General features: G+C 36.8%; 1 protein-coding gene across 2 annotated transcripts in view; it reads left to right on the top strand.

The window, feature by feature from the left end:
* Positions 1-413: 413 nt before the first annotated feature.
* The window catches only part of rab11fip4b (RAB11 family interacting protein 4 (class II) b), a 38756-nt gene continuing 16251 nt past the window's right edge, over positions 414-22918 (top strand). For both annotated transcript variants that reach the window (XM_079841384.1, XM_079841383.1), the window contains exons 1-5: positions 414-699; positions 17263-17479; positions 17628-17807; positions 19384-19512; positions 22595-22630. In XM_079841384.1, the coding sequence (XP_079697510.1) occupies positions 17295-17479; positions 17628-17807; positions 19384-19512; positions 22595-22630 (530 nt within the window). In that variant the 5' untranslated portion in view covers positions 414-699; positions 17263-17294. The remainder of the gene's footprint in view (positions 700-17262; positions 17480-17627; positions 17808-19383; positions 19513-22594; positions 22631-22918) is intronic.

Below are 22918 nucleotides of genomic sequence, written 5' to 3'. Positions count from 1 at the left end.
ACAAAATACAAAATAGTCCTGCAAAGAAGGAAGTGAAATTGTGACGTTTGATGCTTTTGTGTGTGGTGTGTTGCAATTAATATTGTCTCCAACTTCCCCTTGTATTGTGGTGTAACACATAATTTGAAAGTTATAAAAAGTTCTGTTTATTTATTTATTTTATTTTAAAACTTGCTCTTGATTTGAGTTTATTCATGTTTCAAGTCCCAAAGCCTATCAACTTTCCAAACTAATGCACTTGCTGTTGCCACAGTGATTAGGTGTACCTGCACATGCAAATGCTTTAGACAGGAGCCACTGTGCAGCTTTTTCAGCTCCACCCACAGGACCTCCCCTGAACCCGGTTGCCTGGCGACAGCCATAGAGAGTGAGAAGGGGTGAGTAGGAGTGGCTGGAAACCCACAACTGCTGTCAGAGCTCCTGTGAGTGTGCAGAGGGAGGGTGTGTGGTCAAGCAAGTCTGAATTGTGCTTCACAAGTTCCAGAAACTATTCGATTCATTCAAGAAGTGATCAGATGAAAATAGACTGCATAAGGATTCTCTCTCTTGTCCTTGGCTGTGGATTACATATTTTGATCAAGAAGCTTACCAGTGGATGAGGCCTCACCTGTTGGATTTGAGTTGGATGACAACAGTGGACAGTGGAAGTAGGCTGTGAGGAGTGGAAGAGATCATGGTCCCTCGGCTGTGAAAGACAAGGTAAAAGGAGCTTGTTTTATTGTGTTTGGCAGGGGAAGGAATGGACTTTTAATATGATTAATTAATGTCAAGGGATTCATGTTTGTGTTGCTCACTCAAAGATTACATTTATCTGTTCCTTTCTCATTTGTGTTACTTCTCATACTCTGTTTCACATGTTTTCCCCTCAACCTCATTTTTTTCCACACTACTATGCCTAGACTATGTCTTTTGTTGGTCTTCCATCAGTTCTCTGTTGTACCAGTCTTTCTCTCATTGTTTAACTGTCTGATTGCCCTGCAGTCAGATGATAATGAGATTAATTGTTAATTGAGGGCAGCTGGCAACTTGTGTGTTCATAAACCTTAAAGTAATTTAAAGTAGCAGACATGATTAATATGTAGGTTAAAATGTTTAAAATGTTGTTTGTGACCTTGTCACTTTATTGTCCTTTAAAACATACACAAAAAAGTAGGAAGAGAGTGGTTCAAATTAGAATGCCATTAGCATATTAATTAATTTCCATACATTTAAAACCCAGTAAAAGTTAGACTGCTATGAAGTTTTGTAAAATATACTCCCAAAGCACAGTCTTAATCATAAAATTGACAGAAATCATGCTCCTGGAACACAGGTTGGAATGCACCTCACTAGGTTACTAGATCAGCTCGAGCTAGCAGTACAGATCATTTAAAATGTGTTCTGGGTTCATACTTGAGTAGCCTGGTTAAAACCAGACCATTCTCAGTAGTATATGAGTTATGGTCTGGCCTTGACAAATCATTTCCAAAGGGGCGTCACCAACGGTAGACCTAAGTACGCTAATACGCCGATAGACCTAAAAACCAATCAGAGCGATGGAGAAACATCTGAGACTCTGGCCATTTCTCAATATGTGTCCTTGGCTGCGTCCCAATTCGCCTACTTATACTACATCCTAAAAGTATGTACTCTTTTTGTGAAGAAAAAGTACATACTTTTGAGTGTGTAGCAGAAGAGTATGCAAGCTTTGGGACATACTTCTTCGTCATCTTTAACGGACTCTGTTACGCGCGTCCCGTCACCGTTTAAACTGCCCTGTCAATAATCGTCACAGTTCAAATCCCCCACTTTCAATTTAATTTCCTACCGTATCGGAGAGAAATGTAGTCGCTCGTTGATCTGCCTTTCGTGGGTCTTTAATGCAGAGACTCCTCTCATGTGTTTGCAAAGTTAATGGCCAAACGTATCATTACAAAAGTTTTCAATGCTGCTGAAGGAGAAATATAATGTGGATAATATTGAATAAATATCTTTTCGTCAGGTTAAATACTGATAATTGCTCACTCAAACCACTTTATCTAATCCTCTCCACTTAACCGTCAGACTCGCGTAACCGTCATGTTTGTAGTTTTTTAACACTTTTTATCCGCGTTTGTAGTTCTAATCGAATCCTCGTCCATCTCGCAATGGGTTGTGGGCAATATCAGCCGTTAGAGTGCGCATCGATCTGCACTTCGGATTCTGACCGGAAATAGTAAACCATCCGGGAATCTTTGGAATACTTTTTTCAACATACTAAGATTTGGGACATACTAATTCTTTTTTCGAATACTATTTAGTACGGATAGTATGCGAATTGGGACGCAGCCCTTGTCTGTACTTGTGTTCTCAAATAGGAAATGTCCCCGGTTTCCATTTCAGAAATCTGGTCACCTTACCTAAACCACATATTAATGTTTAATATATTATTTTTTAAATGTAAACGAAAAGAGGCAGGGTGTTTTATACTTCGTTGTATTATAAATATATAAGATAATCAATGTAGACCTAGCTACGCGTTGCCTGGACCACATTTGTGTGGCTATTATGTTTAAATGAAATGAGGCAGTGGTGTTTTATGACACATTTCGTACGCAAACTTCTGACTTGCGTCCGTGACTTGCCAAGTTTGACTCCGGAGAACGAACTCCCGAGGACGGGAGGACACTAGTCCGCCTACTTTGCTAATGGACAAGCAGTGTTCTTGACAGTATCACTCCGTATATATTTGTATATTTTAGGCTACAATAAAACGAAATATATGATAAAACACCACTCTGCCTCTTTTAATTTTCATTTAAAAAAAAAAAAGTAAACATATAGCCACACAAATGTAGTGCAGGCAATGCATATTATCTTCAATGCACGTATATAACAAAATGAAATATAAAAAAAACAGGCCTCTTTTTGTGTACATTTAAATAAAATTAAAAAACATTAATATGTGTGCATATATAGGCTATGATTATCACTGTAATAAAATGAAATGACATAAAACACAACCCAGTCTCTTTTTGTTAAATGTCAGTTTATGTGTGATCAATAGCCATTATAAAAGTATAAGTAAAAGGTATAAGAAGCTATACAATAAATAAAGCAATTCAGTCAAACAAAGTCAGCGCTAGGAGACTCCAACGGTAAAGTTTAATAGCTTAAAAATATACAGTTAATCATGAAACTTCACTTTGCCCTCAGGCAAAACGATCTGTCAGGGAACAAATTATAGATTAATGAGAGCAAAGATCAGCCGTTAGATCTACACAAGACGAATAATATCTTATGTTTAACCACTACAGAGACATCAGAGCCAGCGACAGACGGCAGAAGAACTGGCTGAGGAAAGGGTGCTCTCGGCGGGGTTAATGAGCGCTGAGCGCCGCTGATCCACTGGAGCTCACAACTCCGAAAACGACAGATCAAATTTTCAAAAAGGCGCTCTCTTTATAAATAAACCACAGATTTGAGCTTTAAACAACTACATTCTCACCTGAAAAGGACTTAAAACTATATTTTGTGAAACATTAACACTACCAGAGGGCTCTCGCTAAGACCCATTCGTTTAGCCACCAAAGGGGCAAGCTGGTTCATCAGGCTTTTGCCGAATCCAGTCGGTAAGACCGCGATAACATCTTTTTTAGATATGAAGGCTTCGAGTGTTGTTCTTTGCTCGGTTTTTAATGAAAAGGAAAAGTTTAAATCGCTTAAAACAGATGCGATAGCTGATTCGAACGAGTGATGTTCCACGGTGGCATCCATCTTTGTAATGTAGAGAATCTGCTTCACCGTCGCTGTGCTGTCGTCATCGTGTAAAGCCCGCCCCAACGTTTCTGATTGGTGCCGCAATTTCGACTGATTAGAAATGGGCTTGAATGGGCTCTTTGCCAGACTACTTGCAGAGCAAATCTAAATTTGCAGGAAGTTGTCTGGGTTTTCACAGGCTAATACTTGAGTGTTGTATGATTCAAGTGTCATTGAATATGGGTGTCAGCTAAAATATTTGGTCTGTAACTGAAACCTACAAACATAAAATTTCCCTGAGAATGTATAGTTGTCTAGTTTTGTCTAGAAAGTAGACACATTTTTTGAGAAAGATCACCATTACACTGATTTTTGATAACTTTACCATATGAATATTTTTTGTAAATGCTGACCTTTTATTTTTTATGGAAGTGTGTGTAAATGTGTTTCAGCTAGTGTTGCTGCACTGCTGTTCCAATCTATCATCTTGCTGACATTTGTTGTCACCTGTCCTTCCCCCCTACAAACAGTCTCTTTTTTTTCTCTCTCTTTGCAATTAGTTTGACTCTGCTAAATATAGAAACAAGAGGACCAGTGCATAGTTGAATTCAATTGCCCACGTGTTTCACACGCTCAATGTATTATATAAAAATATGTACTCGCCACCAACCTGCATTACAAACCTCTGGAAAGCTATCAGAATTGATTTTTCCATTGCCTATTAATTAACTGTGACCTTTTTTTGTTAGAAATGTTTAGAACACCTACATCTAATAAATATGTATGATATTCTGAGCAGATTCCTAGAGAAAATGTAGCTTTTCTGGCTTTGATTATCAAATCAAAGTACTCAAATTATCAAAAGTACTCTTGAAAGCCTCTAAAGTCTTTTCTGTATCTCTGTGTCAAGGTATCTCTCAAACAAAACCTCTTGGCTTGAGTTACTGCTTTTAGTACAGTGCAGGTTTCAATGCACTTTACAAGCTGCACAGCAGAGCGATGCATACTGGTAATGCAATCTCTCTCTAAATGAATACAGACTACAGTATATTTGTTAACTGGATATGGGTATATTAAAAAAACCTGTACAGCAGCCAGGCATAATCCACATTGTACATGTATATAGTACACAGAATCAATAGGTTTATGAATATTCTTTTTTTTCCAGTCCATTAAATTGCACTGAGAATTGGTGAGAAGTGAATTGGTCTTGGCAGGAAGTTTTTGCTATTGGCAATACCCTGGTTTGGGCATGTTGTGTAGCCTATTTCTTTGGATTGCAAAAATTGCAGTGCATCTCAGGATGGTGACTCATTGGTTCCTGTGCATCAGCTCAGCCTTGACAGATCTTTTTTTCTTTTCTTTTTTTCTGGGTGTGTGTAGGAGGGAAACTGTCTCCTCAGATGAGTGGGAAATGTGAATCAGTATGATACATTACACTGACTAATGATTATAAAGTGGATTCCAGTTTTTTTAGTATGCCATTTAGTCAAGATGTACATGCAGCAATATTAGACACTAGATTAAGGCAGGTGCACAGAAGTGACTGCCCTTTTGGCCCATTGCATCAATTTTCAGTTCTCAATTAATTCTCAGCATGTGGCCGAGAACTTATCTTTAGTAATTCTGCGAGACCGCACGAGCGGCTCCCACTCTCCGAAGACAGCCACCACAACACTATGCAGAGCATGCGAGCAGCATCCACAACTCCCGCACCTTCCTTCAATTGGTGATGTTCAGGTAACGACAGTGTTTTCCCTAAACTGTGGCACTGTTTGTCACCGCTGTGAAATTAAACCACTATTAAAACATCTCAATAAAGCCAGCCTAACTTGGCCAATAGCCTTCCATTAACAACAAGCAAGCTTGTCTAGCATTGATAAGTTCGGACATGGCACCAACATTGATAAAAATGCAGCCAAAACACAAGATATGAATGGGGGTTATGCATAACAAACTTCTGTATTCTGTAAAGCAGGTCTCATCTCTTCCGTTTTTTAGGTCTTTTGTATATGCTTCATTAAATATAGAGCTGTTATAAAGCCTCCTTCAAAGGAACGAGCAAATATGAGCATAACCAATGTTCATCGCATATGCATATTGATATAAAAAAAATATATTTTTATTCTTCCCATTAACATTTAGATATTTAAATCGAATAAATGGCAACGATAAAAATAACTAGTTAGGTTAGCTGATTACCTTAAAAGTCCATAGATATCGCCATCAGTTCGTACTGCCTTCAATATTTTCTCCAACAAGCGGATGCAATGAGATCTGTTTTCCTGTTTGGACGTCCGGCATAAAGGCTATTGCCCTTGTATACTTGTTAGCAACTGCCTTTTTCAATACATGTAATGACTTAAATCACGAGTGGGGTAATACTGATGTATTTTATGTCGTAGAATAAAGTGTGAACGTGTCTTGAGCTTGAGTTGACCACAAACCTTATTTCAGCCATTTTCAACCTAAACTAAAATGCTAATGCTGAGTTCACACTACCCAATTTTAGCCCCGATTTTGACTCGCCGACAGGTTTTGCGAAATCATAGACAAATCGGTGCTTGTTTACGCGAGTGACGATCATGCAGTGGGATGAGTTTAAAAAAAAAACTTGTGTGAAATGTTCCTGTTGTGTGAAATGTGTTTTGACTGATCACATCAGCGATGACCTACAGCCAATGAGAGGGCAAGATACAGGGCAGTGGGAAGTTCAGGGAGGAGTTATAGACCAGAATATCAGTATTTTAATAGATATATTTATTTTACAATTATATCAAACAGAAATAAAGCACAAACATTTGCTTGACCAGCCGCAACAGCAGCACATTGCAACCTCCAACTCTTTGCAGAACACTATCCTTGATCCCTGCGTCTCCCCAACCATTTTTTCCTCCATAATCTTGTTTCTTTTTCTCCTTTTCACTGCAAATCAGCGCAGACAATTTGGATTGCACGCTTTCTGCAGTCTTTATTTTTTATTTTTTTATTACAATTCTAGTCTCGCGCGAGAACTCCGGTTTGATGCACGTGTGATCTTGCGTTGTTTCCTTGTCACTTCTTGCGTGTGTTTGGTTGTGAAACGTAGTTTGCGGACAGGACAGAGTTGTCGGCGATCCTTCCTCTTTTACAATCATGCAGTGTGAAACCCCCTGTCGCCGATCCATTGTGAACAGCAGTGACTGAATGCTGTCCCAGATAGTGCAGCAGTGTGAACAGCAGTGATCCGTCGAGTTTGAAAATCGTGCTGTCTGAACTCGGCATAACTCTCTTCCGCGAGTGATGTCATGTCTGCACCACTCTATTGAGTTCTTGTATTTTGAGTTTATAACATATTATAGTTAAGAAATATCATCCGAGCAAGAATGCTATTTTCTAGAGTATTAGCATGATTGCAAAATGTGATAATCATTTTATACAACAGTTCAAGAAACAATAAGTTGATTATATGAAATTACATATTTTTATATGTTTGATTTTTTTACTGTTTTTACTCTATTTTGCCAACAAAAATAGTTCCAAACAAAGCAGTTGCGTCTCACAGCTATGTTTTGTTCTTGAATGATTCACCATTTTTGAAGTCAATGATTCAATGACCCATTCATAATGTCAGTGGACACTTGCTTCATTCGTGAATAATTCTATGGTTCACTTATTACGACTTATCACGGTTTTAGTTTCAGATAGTATCATTTAAATTTTTCCCAACATTTTATATTTCTATATTCAAAATGTTATACTGTATTTAGAACATTAATCGAATAATCTCGTAACATTATTTAGGCAATTGTAATTACAGCTTAAATAGATTTTGATAAATGGTAAGATGGATTTTGTTGATACTGATTTAATTTAATTGGTATAACAGCCTTATGGTGTATAGGGAATGTATCCTTGTGCCAATGCAGAAATTCTTTCAGTTCGAATATTTAAAATCTTCATTGCTGTCATTTAAATATCAGTGTACTTAAAGAAAGAATGTATTATATAATATTCTTTAAATTATTCATATAATATAATATTATATTATATTAATTATATTATGTTACGATATTATGAGAATAACTGCGTAGTAAAACACCTAACACAGCAAACAGGCCTACTTTGACAAGCGGAACAAGATGTGATCAGTTTTTGAACTGCAAAAGAACCAGACTTCCATCACTACTGGGAAGTCTGGTTCTTTTGCAGTTCAAAAACTGATTCGCCTTTACGCAAACATGAAATGACGTGCATATACACCTTATTATATTATTAAATAATCTAATAATTATATAAAAAGCGAATAATCTTGTCTTAACTAAAAGACCAATTCCATAAACCACGTTTCTTTCTTTTCTTTCTCTCTTTTCATTCCAGTAAAAGGTACATAAATGCTCATCTATTAATTAATATAATGTTATGTAAATTATTATAAAATGTATTTTGTTTAATTATTAATTATATAATATGATATAAATATAAATATTAAACTATATAAATATTATTTGTGAAGTGTTGACACATTTGCATATGTATTCCCAGTGTTTTTATGTGAAAGCTAAACAAAACAAAAAAATCTTCAACAAAAGGAAATTTCTTGGTTATGCACGTTTTACGTGTTTTTCATGTAATTTTACACCAGACATGTAAATTTGCAGTCTATTTCAGTATTTTTACTTTTTTTTTTCTTTTTTTTTTACCATTTAAAAAGTATGTAAAAAATCGCTAAAATATTTTAAAATTACTGTGTTTTTTTTTTTTTACAGTGTATATTGTTAAATAGTGTAATTAATTAAAAGATGATCAACAATATGTAAAGCCGCATTTCCACTGAAATTACCCGGAACAATTTGTACCAGGAACTTTTTTCCCCCCAGACCTGCTACTGTCTGCGTTTCCACTGCGGTCTGAAGTACCGTGGAGATTAGGCAAATTAGGTGATGTAGGACTGCGCCCCTGCTCCTCCCAGTCAGCGTCGGACAGTAATCATTTTTGCGCGACACTGTCTGCAACAATAACAAGTGGAGGAGATGCAAGCAGCGCTGCTTTTGCTGGTTATGTATTGGTTTACTAAAGAGGTCATTTAACAAAACTGCGGAAAAGAGACGAGCACTGATAGGCTACTAAAGCTTATTCTGAAAGCTCATAAAGTTAGATTTAAAATAAGACAACGTATGTTTTAATTAGCTATTATGGACATTGACCGTGAGATGGCTGAGACGAACACGCGCCATCGGACGGAAAGAGTGAGACTGAAAATATTTACTGAACGCAGAACGAACCTCACGTGAGCTCAACCAATCAGCATGTTCAGCGGCCAAGTCCCACCCCCGAAAGTTCCCGAACTTTGAAAAAGTACTACCTAGGGAGCAGGGCCGTTCTGAGGGTAAAATATTTACACGGAACTTCATTTAGACCCTGGTTCCTGCGATCGAAACACATCGAGTACCACCCCAAAATTCCTAGTTCCTGGGGAAAGTTCCTGCGGTGGAAACGCGGCTTAATATGTACAAATGCCACTTATTAATTTTCTAAAAACGATTCCACGATTCTACAATTATGACCTCTCATCTGTCTCCCTTGAAATGTCAAATTAAACTTAACTCAGGGTTTGAGAGTTATTTAAATGTATCATATAAATACATATAAAACCTATCTACATAAAATATAATGTCTTTATATAGATGTTTATTTTATTAAATTCTCTAGGATCTAGATATTTTAATCATAGATGAATAACAACTTGTGCAAGACATAGTTAGCTTTAAGATGCAGTGCTAGTTTAGCTGTGACATCATGGGTCACGCACAGTATTGTCCAAAGAGTTTCTGGGCTTACAGCTGACAAATAAGAACATTCCATAGAAATCCTTATAGCAACTCTCCTCCCTTTGTGACAAAAAACACATGATCCTGCTTTTGTCCTAATGGAACAATAATGTTTTGTACAGAGTCTGGTGTGTTTTTTAGGCCCATTTGTTTGTGTGTGTATATATATGTGTATATATGTGTATAAATGTATATGTATATGTATATGCATATGCATGTACACTCACCTAAAGGATTATTAGAACACCTGTTCAATTTCTCATTAATGCAATTATCTAATCAACCAATCACATGGCAGTTGCTTCGATGCATTCAGGGGTGTGGTCCTGGTCAAGACAATCTCCTGAACTCCAAACTGAATGTCAGAATGGGAAAGAAAGGTGATTAAAGCAATTTTGAGCGTGGCATCGTTGTTGGTGCCAGACGGGCCGGTCTGAGTATATCACAATCTGCTCAGTTACTGGGATTTTTACGCACAACCATTTCTTGGGTTTACAAAGAATGGTGTGAAAAGGGGAAAACATCCAGTATGCGACAGTCCTGTGGGCGAAAATGCCTTGTTGATGCTAGAGGTCAGAGGAGAATGGGCCGACTGATTCAAGCTGATAGAAGAGCAACTTTGACTGAAATAACCACTCCTTACAACCGAGGTATTCAGCAAAGCATTTGTGAAGCCACAACACGCACAACCTTAAGGCGGATGGGCTACAACAGCAGAAGACCCCACCAATTTGCACGAGTTCACCAAAATTGGACAGTTGAAGACTGGAAAAATGTTGCCTGGTCTGATGAGTCTCGATTTCTGTTGAGACATTCAGATGGTAGAGTCAGAATTTGGCGTAAACAGAATGAGAACATGGATCCATCATGCCTTGTTACCACTGTGCAGGCTGGTGGTGGTGGTGTATTGGTGTGGGGGATGTTTTCTTGGCACACTTTAGGCCCCTTAGTGCCAATTGGGCATCGTTTAAATGCCACGGCCTACCTGAGCATTGTTTCTGACCATGTCCATCCCTTTATGACCACCATGTACCCATTCTCTGATGGCTACTTCCAGCAGGATAATGCACCATGTCACAAAGCTCGAATCATTTCAAATTGGTTTCTTGAACATGACAATGAGTTCACTGTACTAAAATGCCCCCCACAGTCACCAGATCTCAACCCAATAGAGCATCTTTGGGATGTGGTTGAAAGGGAGCTTCGTGCCCTGGATGTGCATCCCACAAATCTCCATCAACTGCAAGATGCTATCCTATCAATATGGGCCAACATTTCTAAAGAATGCTTTCAGCACCTTGTTGAATCAATGCACATAGAATTAAGGCAGTTCGGAAGGCGAAAAGGGGTCAAACACAGTATTAGTACACTGTAAATAATTTATCTAGTGACTGGTCACATCTAAAATTTTCAATTGGCCAAATTGAATTTCTGTGAATTGAATCTTATCCATTGTGGCAACAGTCTGTTAACATGGGCTCAATTAGAAATAATATGTTGAGCCAATTGAAAAATTTAATTTACCAACACTGTAAAAAATGTCAGGCCTCTCCAATTTAAAATTTTCTAGTGACCGATCACATCTAACTATGAATGCATTCAAGAAATCTCTGCACAACAGGATGTCTTAAAGTGGTGAAGAAAACACGGCACTGCAGGCTAAAAACCTGCAAATAAAAATAAAAACTAACATTAATGACAAAGCTCCCCTGCATCACATCTGGCAAGAGACAGAACAGAAGTTTCTTCATTATATAATGAGGATGAGACGAATGAATGGACATAAGAAAATCGAGCTTGACGTGTTTGATATTAAAAGGCATTAACTTAAGATATATATATATATATATTATATAGGCCTACATATATATACATACACACACACACACACACACACACACACACACGATGTTGCAATTAATACGTTTATAACATTTAAAAACCATATCAATAAAATGTGACTACCCCGACCTGACATTTATGAGAAATAAACTTGTCTTAAAAATCCTTTTTGTTTATCCTTGTCTAAATACATGCTAGTGCTTTTATTGTTTATTTGCCTTTTACTTCAGTAGCAAATATACATGTATGGCAATATTAGAATTTTTGGTTGAAGCATAGAATTCCCAAAAATTATTCACTGTTAAAAAATACGTTTTGTCAACTTGAAATATGAAGATGAAATGTGAAGTTATCAACTGACAACTTTGATATTTGAGTTCAATCCAGGGAAGTTATTCTACAACTATTTTAAGTTATGATAGCTAATTGCAACAATATATATATATTAATATATATATATATATATATATATATATATATATATATATATGTTGTTGTTTTTTGTTGTTGTTGTTGTTGTTTTTTACAGTGCATTTGTCTAATTTAACTTTTGACACAACCTCATAAGTTCTTGAGATATGGTGACTGTGTAAACTAATGATCTTAGCCAAGAGTTTAAAGAGTGCATGCACTAGTGCTGTTGCACATTTGACACATTTGACTTGCTTTGATTCACAAATGTGCCTTTAGTGAATAAAGCAGCTTGGCGAGGATTGCTAAATTCTCTAGGCAGTGAGAAGTTAAATAGAGCTTATGATTATATGTTGTTAATAAGATGGAAATGAGAACAGGGCCCTGGGGATCTTCAGTTCAAGGGCGAACATGAGACGTCACACTCCGTAAAGAGTCAAGGAGACCCCGATGTACTCCATTGATTCTGTAGTTGCCGTTAGTTGCACCCATTCTGCCCTGGGGAAGGAAAATGTTTGTATAATTCTCCTTGGTGATATTGCATGAGTTTACCTTCCTAGATTCTGTTTTTGTAGTTCATGTAATTACCTGACTAAACCAGTTTGTTGTTTTGGGAGCAGTGTTTCGCAAAACGGATCGAGACTTCTCCAATAATGATGTAAGAGCCAGGTGGAGAGGTTTGTCATACCCTAAGCTTAATCTTCCTACTCGTATTTCATCCTAGTATTGTGTTTGAATCCACACTGTTGTGTTACAAGGTTTTTTTCTTCTTCTCTCGTTCACTTCAGCTGGTTTCAAATCATTTCATAATTGAGGCACCCCTTGCTTTCTGTCTAAAATAGCCCCTATTTACTGTACATGTACAGCAAGCCTTGTTTAGTTTAGCTCACTGTACTCATGAAACAGCTGCCCACAGTGGCCTTGAAACCCATTCAAGTATTATATAGTGGCTGGGTGGTAAGTTTGTGATTTCATAATGCATCTGTCTAAGTGGACTGGTGGAAGACTCACAAGTCCTTGACTAGACAATCAGTCATTGCTAGTTCACAATTTTTCAGTCCTTAACAACATTGTTTGTGCTGAAAATAGCTTTAGATATATTGTACAAAATGACACCTGGGAAAGTCATGAGATGAGAACATAAAAGATGTCTTAGTGGCATATAACATATAAGAGTGTCCATGATAAAGAAAAATCTTTTTAATCTTTTATAACTTCTGTTACTAAACATATGTACCACATTCTTAGAAAAGCACCTATTGTATTCATGTTGGTTTTATATGGTTTTGAATTTAACACTTTCAAGAAAATCTATAAATGTTATGAGGTTTAACAAAGTATAAATGTAGCAATCAAAGTGAAAGCATTTTTCTTCACATCCTGAATAGATGTTAGATGTTAACTTTTTTTATTATAGTTTATTTATTTATAACTTTAAATAATCTTGCCTTATTATCTGATATTTTACGGTACTGCCCTTGACACACAGTCATGTCTGTTTTATGGTTTTGTTTTCAGCAGCTACTAAGCAGTGAAGTGTTTTTTTCTTCTAATAAATAAATAATGACAAACAAGTAAAGGTTTAGTTCACCTAAAAATTTAAATTAGCCCATGATTTACTCAAGCCATCCTAGGTGTATATGACATTCTTCTTTCAGACGAACACAATCAGGGTTATATTAAAAAATGTCCTGACTCTACAGCTTTATAATGGCAGTGAATGTTGCTTTGTTTTTGAAGTCCATAAAAGTGCATCTATATCCATCATAACTGCTCTACATGGCTCTGGGGGTTTAATAAAGGCCTTCTGAAGCAAAGCGATGCGTTTGTGTAAGGAAAATATCCATATTTAAAACTTTTATAAAGTAAAATTTCTACCTTCCAGCGGACAGTCTTCTGTATTCAACTTACGAAAAAAGTGTAACGCCTCTCGCAGGTCAAAATGCTTGTACTACGTCTGATGACAAGCTTGGAAGAGCCAGGACGTTTTTTAATAGAACCCTTTAAAAAAAGTTACTCTTTCTTATATATTTTGTTCTTAGGATATCAGGATAGTTGCATCGACCTGACATTTTGTTTTTTTATATTAAAAAAGAGTGTCTTGTCTTTTTATTATCATTATTATTACTAACTTTTTTTTTGTTGCTATTTTTACCTTTATGTCAGAGCTTTGCCCAATAAGCTATTGGCTCTGACCAAAAATTAATTTCAATTCAGAGATTTATTTAGTGTACCATAAATTCTAACTGCATTTTTGTTGTATTTTTGAATAAATTAATAGATGGTACAGGAAAAAAATGTAAAGCTCATCATTGACCCATGTGCTGTGATAAAAATACTCATATGTCGGAGCCAATATCCTTGTGGGCAGCCCTCGGACATGTAGCGTGGTTATTTTATTTATTTATTTAAAAAAAAAAAAGAGATAATCCTGATCATTCATATGTTTATTCTTTTCATTGTGTCATGATTATTTAAAGTGGCCCTGTACACTTTACCAACTGATTTCAGTTGATCAAAGAAAACAGCAGAATGTTTAACATAAATCTACATCATAACATGCACAATTGTTAATTGTGTAAAGTCATGTCAGATCTCGGTAGTCCACAAAGAACATGTTTTCAAACAGCACGCCTTTCCTGTTTCATGTATGGCATATTGTTTGAGTAAGGGATTACATAATACATAAACCTGACAAGTGTTCTCAACATTTGAAAAATACACCCTCCTACTTTTTTATTATTATTATTATTATTATGTTTGTTAAAATTCTTTTAGAGGCTATTGTGTAGTGTGATCCTAAAGGGGCACTGCACTGTGAAATGCAAACTTAACAGCTTTTGCCAGGCAGGCACTAAACTTTTGTGCATTTTTCACACATGCATCTTAATATTTTCAGAGCAATGTGTGAATGTACAGTTCACTTTTCTAGGGCTTCGAATGGATGCTGGCATCCTTTATATAAGAGCTTCCTGCAGAGATTTGAATGTCATGTTTCAAGTTGTGGCGAGTTGTGCGCATTTATAATCAGGTAGGACAGTCAAGGATCATATTGTGGAGGAGGAGATCTATTCACAAATAGAAGAGCACACAATTGCCTCAGTTTTGTGACCTGATTTGATTTCGTCCTTTGCAACGAAATATGAGAGAACTGTTTGTATGTGAGCGAGAAAGAGGAGGAAAGAAAAAATGCTTCAAACTGTGTGTGTGTGTGTGTGTGTGTGTGTGTGTGTGTGTGTGTGTGTGTGTGTGTGTGTGTGTGTGTGCACTCCCACTGTTTCTGTGTCTGTAGGACCACTCGCTGTTCAAGCACCCTGACCACACACTGGCATTTTGTATCCCTACCCCCTCATGTTCAGCACAGCAGAATACTAAAGAGCACTTTTTTTCTTTCTCACACATGCACACCCACCTGCTGTGTGATCAACTTACAAAAGTGACTGTTAGTTGTAGAGCCAGTTTTGTAAACCACAGAAGCAGTGTCTGATTGATTTTAAATTGGGAAAAGAATGCTTTATGCTTTTGCAGTTCTCTCCATTCTTTTGTAAATGCCAAGCAGAATGCAAAGAGGTAACATGGGTGACACAATTTAAGCTGTGATAGTGACTTTTATGTTTTCTTGTTGTGGTACCCTTATATGTGTCCAGTCACAAATATTACTAATATAATAGCAGACACCAAATGGATAAACTGTTGGTATCCATTTTTTTTGTGGTTAGATACAAGTAGTTGTCACTCACAGAATTTTTGGGAAAACACTTTTTTTTCCCGATAGGCCACTTAAAGGGATAGTTCATCTAAAAATAAAAATTATCCCATAATTCAAGCCATCCTAGGTGTATATGACATTCTTCTTTCAGTCGAAAACAATCAGAGTTATATATATTTTTAAAGGACTAAGTGCAAATAGCAACTAGATTATATTTACACTAAGTGAAAATAACCTATTTTCTTAGCGATAGATGATATTTACACTAAGTGGTAATAGCTGTAGATGCTATTTACTAAGTGAAAATAGTGATATATTCTATTTACACCATATAAAAGTAGCAGTTCTTTGCATATGTGTAAATAGTAATTACATGCAAAAATTATGTATTTGTCAAAATAAAGTATAAATTGCACCTCAGTATTGTTGTACATTAACAGGATGCAATAATAACATAGTATAAATGATTATACTTATTACAATTATTAAATGGATGCCGCCTAAATGGGACAATAAAAGCCCTCCCTACACCTACCCCTAACCCTACCCAATAAATGCTTTTATTATTATTAAATATTTCGTTAGGCACTTTATTTCCCCATTTTTAGAACATTTTATTAATTTCTATTGAAAGTAAATGCCTTTCCGATATGATATGTGATGAGAAAAGGGACAAGAGAGAGCTCTGCAAAAGGCAACAGGCAAAAAAAAGATCCTTTAAAGGGATAGTTCACCCTAAAATTAAAATTAGCCCATGATTTACTCACCCTCAAGTCATTTTAGGTGTATATGACATTCTTCTTTTAGACGAGTTATATTTAAAAAGTCCAGGCTAATCCAAGCATTATAATAGCAGTGATAGTTGCTGTGTTTTTGAAGTCCATAAAAAATACATCTGTCTGTTGAATAAAGTGCTCCACGCGGCTCCGGGGTGTTAATAAAGGCCTTTTTGAAGCGAATCGATGCATTTGTGTAAGTAAAATATCCATATTTAAAACTTTATAAAAGTAAAATATCTAGCTTCCGGCAGACCACATTCTATATTCAACTTACGAAGAAAGTGTAATGCCTCTCGCAGTTCAAAACGCTTACGCTACGCCTGACGTCATCGTCGCGCCAGTTACGTTTTTTTGTAAGTTAAATACGGAAGGCGGTCTGCCGGAAGCTAGATATTTTACTTTATAACAATATTTATATTTTTCTTACAAAAACCCATTGATTCGCTTCAGAAGGCCTTTATTAACCCCCCAGAGTCATGTATTACTTTTATAATGGATGGATACACTTTTTTTGGGCTTCAAATTTTGGGCTGCCATTATAATGTTTGGAAGAGCCAGGACATTATGTAATATATGTCCGATTGTGTTCATCGGAAAGAAGAATGTCATATACACCTAGGATTGCTTGAGGGTGAGTAAATCATGGGGTAATTTGTCATTTTTGGGTGAACTATCCCTTTAAAACATTCTGCTAACCAAAAGTAACTTCAACTACAAGTCATTAGAGTGTCTGCTAACATTTTATTTTGAGGGGCCACGAGTGTCCTGGCCCAGCCTGTTCCCCCTTACCTCTGCTCCATAAACCCCTCGCCGAACCACAATTTCTGCCACTACAGAACAACAACATTTGAACGAACCATGCAAACTGAACTACAAGTGTGAACACACTGAGTTCATGATATTTTCAGAATGATTTCTGTTCTTATGTAACCCGAGTTAGGTGCTGTGTGACTGTTCTAACAGTTTAATCTCTTTTTTTTTTTTTTTTTGACAGAACAATCAGGACAGGCCGGGCTACAGTCATCAATGTCCATCCGGGAGTGCCCAGATAGCCCAATGCTTGAGGATGAGGAGGGTGAGGAAGGAAGAGGGGTGGAGAAAGAGTCGGACAGAGACAGTGCATTAGACAGTGCTCCGTCATCAGAGATATCAGATGGAGGGAGAACTGCAGAAAAAGAGGAAGGGATTGGGCTTTGCCTCCCAGGAGAAAAGTGAGTGCTTTTATTTTCGTTAATTTTTTTATTATCGTTTTCTCAATATACATACGGCTGAATTGATTGATTTGAAAGGAATGAGTGAACGGAATAATAACTGCTGCTTAAATAATAATATAAATAAATAATTATCTCATTGCTGCAGGTTTAGTCAGATGTATAATCGCTTCGAGACTTCTGATCAATCTACACATTCATCTGCCTCATTAAATGAGGAGCAGTTTGAGGACTATGGCGTAGGAGAGGATGGAGACTACACTCCTAGCAACCCCGATGAAATCCGCATTAATGGATGCTCAGATCTCGGCTCCTCTGTTTCTTCCAGGTAAATGTGTGTCTGGAAGGAAGGAAACATTTTACCCTTCCTGTCTGTTCAGCCATTATTTGTATTTGGGATGGATGTTTTTTTTTCATTTATTCTTTTTTAACTTTAGTTTGTGTGTAATGGTTCTGTTTGAGCATAAACTACATCTGCAAAGTTACGACGTTCAAAGCAAATGGAGATATTTTCTTTTAAAGAAATTGCTTTTTAAGGACTACAATTTTTCACATAAACCCAGCCCCTAGGAACACGCCACAAAGCCCTGTTGAGAAGAGGAAGAGTTATTGTTGTAGTAGAGCACATTTGGGAGTCTCCTCAAGCTGTCGAATCTGTCTTTTCACATTTATTGCAATACAGTATGTAACACGAATGCAATAGCATGTCATAAAAACAAGATGACAACATACCTGTTCTATCTTCATGCAGCATATATTCTCTGGCTCTGTGCATTTTACAACAGTTCCCACACGAGAGATTTGTAGATTATCATGACAGAATATGCTAATCGATGACTTCAATGACTTGAAGTTAACGCCACATCAGCTACAACAATTCATAAACTAATCATTCAGAAACATCCTGTTGCATTCTACATGTTGTCACTTCTTCTTGAGTCTCTCAATCATTGTCCTACTCTGGTTTGAACATAAAAGGCTGAACAGTTTCTGACAGAGCTGCTAACACAAGCTCTTGAAACTTCTCCCTCTTTTCAAAAGGGGTCGGGAGCAGCAGCTCATTTGCATTTAAAGGGGTACACACAAACTGCACATTTTTGCTCACCCTCAAAAACTGACAATTTTAACATGCTATAAAAAATTATCTGTGGGGTACTTTTGAGCTAAAACTTCATCCACCCCACCTGGGGACATCAGAGACTTATTTTACATCTTCTAAAAAGGGGGTATTATAGGACACTTTAACATGTAGGAAAGTAGATGTTGGTTTGTTGAATATATCAAATGAAATGTAGTATATTTACATATATTACGTTTATTTTCCTGTTACCATTGTGAAGCTGCTTTGAAACAATCTGCATGGTAAAAAGCGCTACATAAATAAAGATGACTTGACTATATCAAATGAAAGAAAATCTGCTGATTTATGATGCATGTTCTGTCATCTAACATGCACTAATCTGATTGGAAATCAAGTTATAATGCAGAAGTGGAATGTTGTTGTTTTTTTGTTTTGTTTTTCTAACTCCAAATTGCTTTTTCATCCTGTAAGAGCTTTTGTACACAAGTCAACTTCTGCTACCACCCCAGATGGTGGTCATTTATGATAGTGACTGCAACCCTGTACATAAATTCTAAGTAAAGTGATGGTATTACAACTCACTTCCTGTTACATCCATCCTCACTATACTCACTTTAAGTTTCAAAGAAAAATAAGAACAACAGTTATTTGGAAACTATAACTATTGTACTATAACTTATACTTGACTCAAAAACAGGGATGTTTGAATGTACATGATGCTCCTATTTGGGAGAACATTTCACTTATGCGGTTTGAATTTAATGTTTTTGAAATGCACATTTGATATACCATAAATGTTTTTTTATCTTCACACTCACTACAGTGCTGGTCAGACTCCTCGGAAGATGCGCCACGCTGGTGACCAGATGGACACGTTTTGCTCTCAGTGCTGTAAGAGGGTCAGTCTGCTCAATGACCTGGAGAATAGGCTGAAAAACCTCAAAGCCAACAGGTACAACATTGACTACATATTTATGAAAGATAGTTATGAAATACTTTTTCATCCAGAGGGGTTTGTCATACACTGGGTGTAAGCTCATCTTCAGTAAGACTTGGGGTTAGAGTTAGCTCTTTGAAACTAATGTTTAGTAGTTATGGACTTAGTTTCTCTTCAGTAATGTAAAAGGAGTGACCCCTCACATCTGGGAAATAAGCTTTGAGTGGCCCGGAATACATATTAGAGACTCTCTGGGAGGATTAGAAGTTATTTGTTCCTCAATCTCTTCCCGTGGGTCACAATAGACAATATTAAAGTGACAGGGTGATAGAAGCAAGGTTTTCCTCAAGGAGTTAATGTGAGTATTGGAGGGCTCTGATATCTTGCTGCAGTCTCTCTGCACCACTAATGATTTGCTTCCTTTTCCATAAATCAGCCAACCCACCACTTTAGAGCCCATTAGAGCTTTATTAGCACCTGCACACATCCACACATTAATCTGTCTCTACACATTCTGTATTGGGTGGTCTCTCGTGTGTCTTCATCTTTCTTACTCACATCAACATCCACACATGAACAAACAGGCAAGCTCTTCTGAGGCTTTGTAGAGAATCCGGAGATGCAACCAGATCTTCTCTCTTCTTTTCTTCATCACTGCTGGTTTCAAAGATTGTCAGTGAGTCTACGTTAACATTTTTCTCATTTGAGGGGGCTTGTGTAGTTGGCATCTTAGCCTTTCAAAATCGAAGATGAAACAGGAAGTGTGTGTGTGTGTGTGTGTGTGTGTGTGTGTGTGTGTGTGTGTGTGTGTGTGTGTGTGTGTGTGTGTGTGTGTGTGTGTGTGTGTGTGTGTGTGTGTGTGTGTGTGTGTGTGTGTGTGTGTGTGTGTGTGTGTGTGTGTGTGTGTGTGTGTGTGTGTGTGTGTGTGTGTGTGTGTGTGTGTGTGTGTGTGTGTGTGTGTGTGTGTGTGTGTGTGTGTGTGTGTGTGTGTGTGTGTGTGTGTGTGTGTGTGTGTGTGTGTGTGTGTGTGTGTGTGTGTGTGTGTGTGTGTGTGTGTGTGTGTGTGTGTGTGTGTCTCTCTCTCTGGGAAGAGGGCGTCAGATAGAAGGGGAAGAAAGAGGAAAGGACAGGATGGGCTGCAGGATAGAGAGGAGGAATGAAAGCTAAATGCTGCTCTCAGCAGACTGCTTCAAGAAATGCATTAGTTCACACCTCTTTCTGTCACTGCTGGAAAAAAAGCTATGTCAGCAATAACTCTACGTGTGTGTGTGTATGAGCAGGAGAGAGTTTTGTGTATGATGAATTGTAGTGTGTTTTTACTATAGAAATGACTAATTCTTTGAAAACTCTATCTAAAGACTTTTAGTGAGCATTGGTAAGGTTTGCCAAGGCAAATACTACATTCAAACATCCTGTTGTGAGTGAGCCTGGGTTAAGGTTAGGTTACTTTATTAATACCGGCAGGTAAATTTGTAAAAAAGGGCATCCATTTTTCTCTCTTTTTTTAAAGTGCAATGTCCTATGACACTTTCCACTAATAAGGTACAATTTGGTGTATCATTATTGTTTTAAAAGTTTACTTTTTAGATGCACAAATCCCATTAACTAACATCAGAGCACTTGACCATCTTGATTGTATCCAATAACTGAAATCATATACAATGTATTAAATTACTATTCAATTAATTGTTGTACAAATCATTTTTTTATTTATTTTTCATTAGCAAGAATGTAATGTTTAACTGATTTAATAGAAAGTAACATAAGTTGGGAAGAAGTAAATCTTTAACAACGATTTTCCTTATTTTTACACACTGTAAACCCGGATACATTGGTAAAACTCAACTCAAAATAGTGAGGTAATCAGTTACATAATTTTTCAAGTCAAGAAATTCAAAGTTTAAGCAAGCAGAACTGTCATATTTAAATGTTTGTAGGCTACTTTAAACATTTTGAGTGTTAATTCATACATTCAACTTAAAATTATCATGTCATCTCAATTTAAATATTTTTAGTAGTGGAAATGTAACTAGCTAATTCAACAAATGCTAATTGGTAACACAATGCTTTAATAATAGCATAGCAATTGCTGAATGGGTACAGCAATATAGAACATTTTACATATACCTGTTCTCAAACCAATCTCATGCTCCACTCGTCCCCACGATGGTAAACCCCAAAATAACCAACATAACAGAAACTTTTCTAAATACTACTAAAGCTCCCACTTAACATTAATCTTGCACAAAAAACATATAACAATTAATTTTAGCATTTACTCTCCCTTTCGAGTGCCATGGCAAAGGATGCTGGGAAATAGCCCAGTTTAAAGTAAATTTAAATTTGTCTCAATGAAAACAATGTTCATAAAACCAGGACAGTTATTGTAATGTAGGCTGCACACAAATGAATGTAAATGTCAATTAAAGACCTTGTAAACGTCTCCTATAAACTGCATGTTGAAATTAGCACTTAGGCTAACCATGAACACAAAAGCCACACCACACAAATAGGGTTAGGGTTAGGTTAGGCTTTTGATTGGTTTATTTTGTTAGCAAACATGTAACTATAATCAAGTTATTTTCATTGATCAATTTCTTACTTTCACATTTAAAGGTTTTCATGAGGTTAACTTATGCCCTACTTGTGGTCAGTCTGCACAAATACCGATCAACATGCTTGTTTGCTTTGCGGCCCCTTTAAATAAAGTTTCAAAAAACCATTCGATATACGTCAGTGTCCACAAATCTTTCTACAGCGTTGTTAGCAGGGCAGTCAGAGCGAATTTTGACGCTCTCGTCAGTGGTGTAAATGCACAGTTAGGGTTTACAGTGCACAATTGTTGCATTGCTTGCATTTTTCAAGGTCAACCCTTCAATTATTAAAAACATAATGGTTTTAAGTTCATTTAAGTTCTATTTAAATTCATAAATAACAATAAACCATGCAAACCAACCCTCATATGTAAATATATAGAATAACGTTATATAAAAGTTTTCATCAATATCAACCTGAGGGATTTATAGTATATGTTTAATCTATGTTGACGTTTAATTGGCTGTCTTTTTTTGTTTGTTTTTGTTTTGTTTTTTTCCAGCCCGAACAGAAAGATCACCAGCACTGCATTTGGAAGGTAGGTCAATCCATATCACTGCTCAGAGTTTGTTTTTGTAGTCTATGCTGCAGTTAATCATTATCGTGACTGTTTCCATCTCCCTCACTGCTCTGACTGTGAGCACCACCTGTGGTTTAATAAGTGTTATATGAAGTTGTGGAGTCATGATATCAATATTAATCTGGCAGGCTAAGTATTTAATCATGAGATTAAGACAATGTTGGAAGGGGAGATGAGAATATGAACATGTCGATTCTAATCTAAATTAGATGATTTTAGTGACTCCAAAGTTAAGTAAACGGAAGA

The sequence above is a fragment of the Gobio gobio genome (genome assembly GCF_949357685.1).
Source record: "Gobio gobio genome assembly, chromosome: 17".
In the NCBI taxonomy this organism is placed as follows: domain Eukaryota; kingdom Metazoa; phylum Chordata; class Actinopteri; order Cypriniformes; family Gobionidae; genus Gobio; species Gobio gobio.
This window is presented reverse-complemented; position numbering and strand designations above follow the sequence as displayed.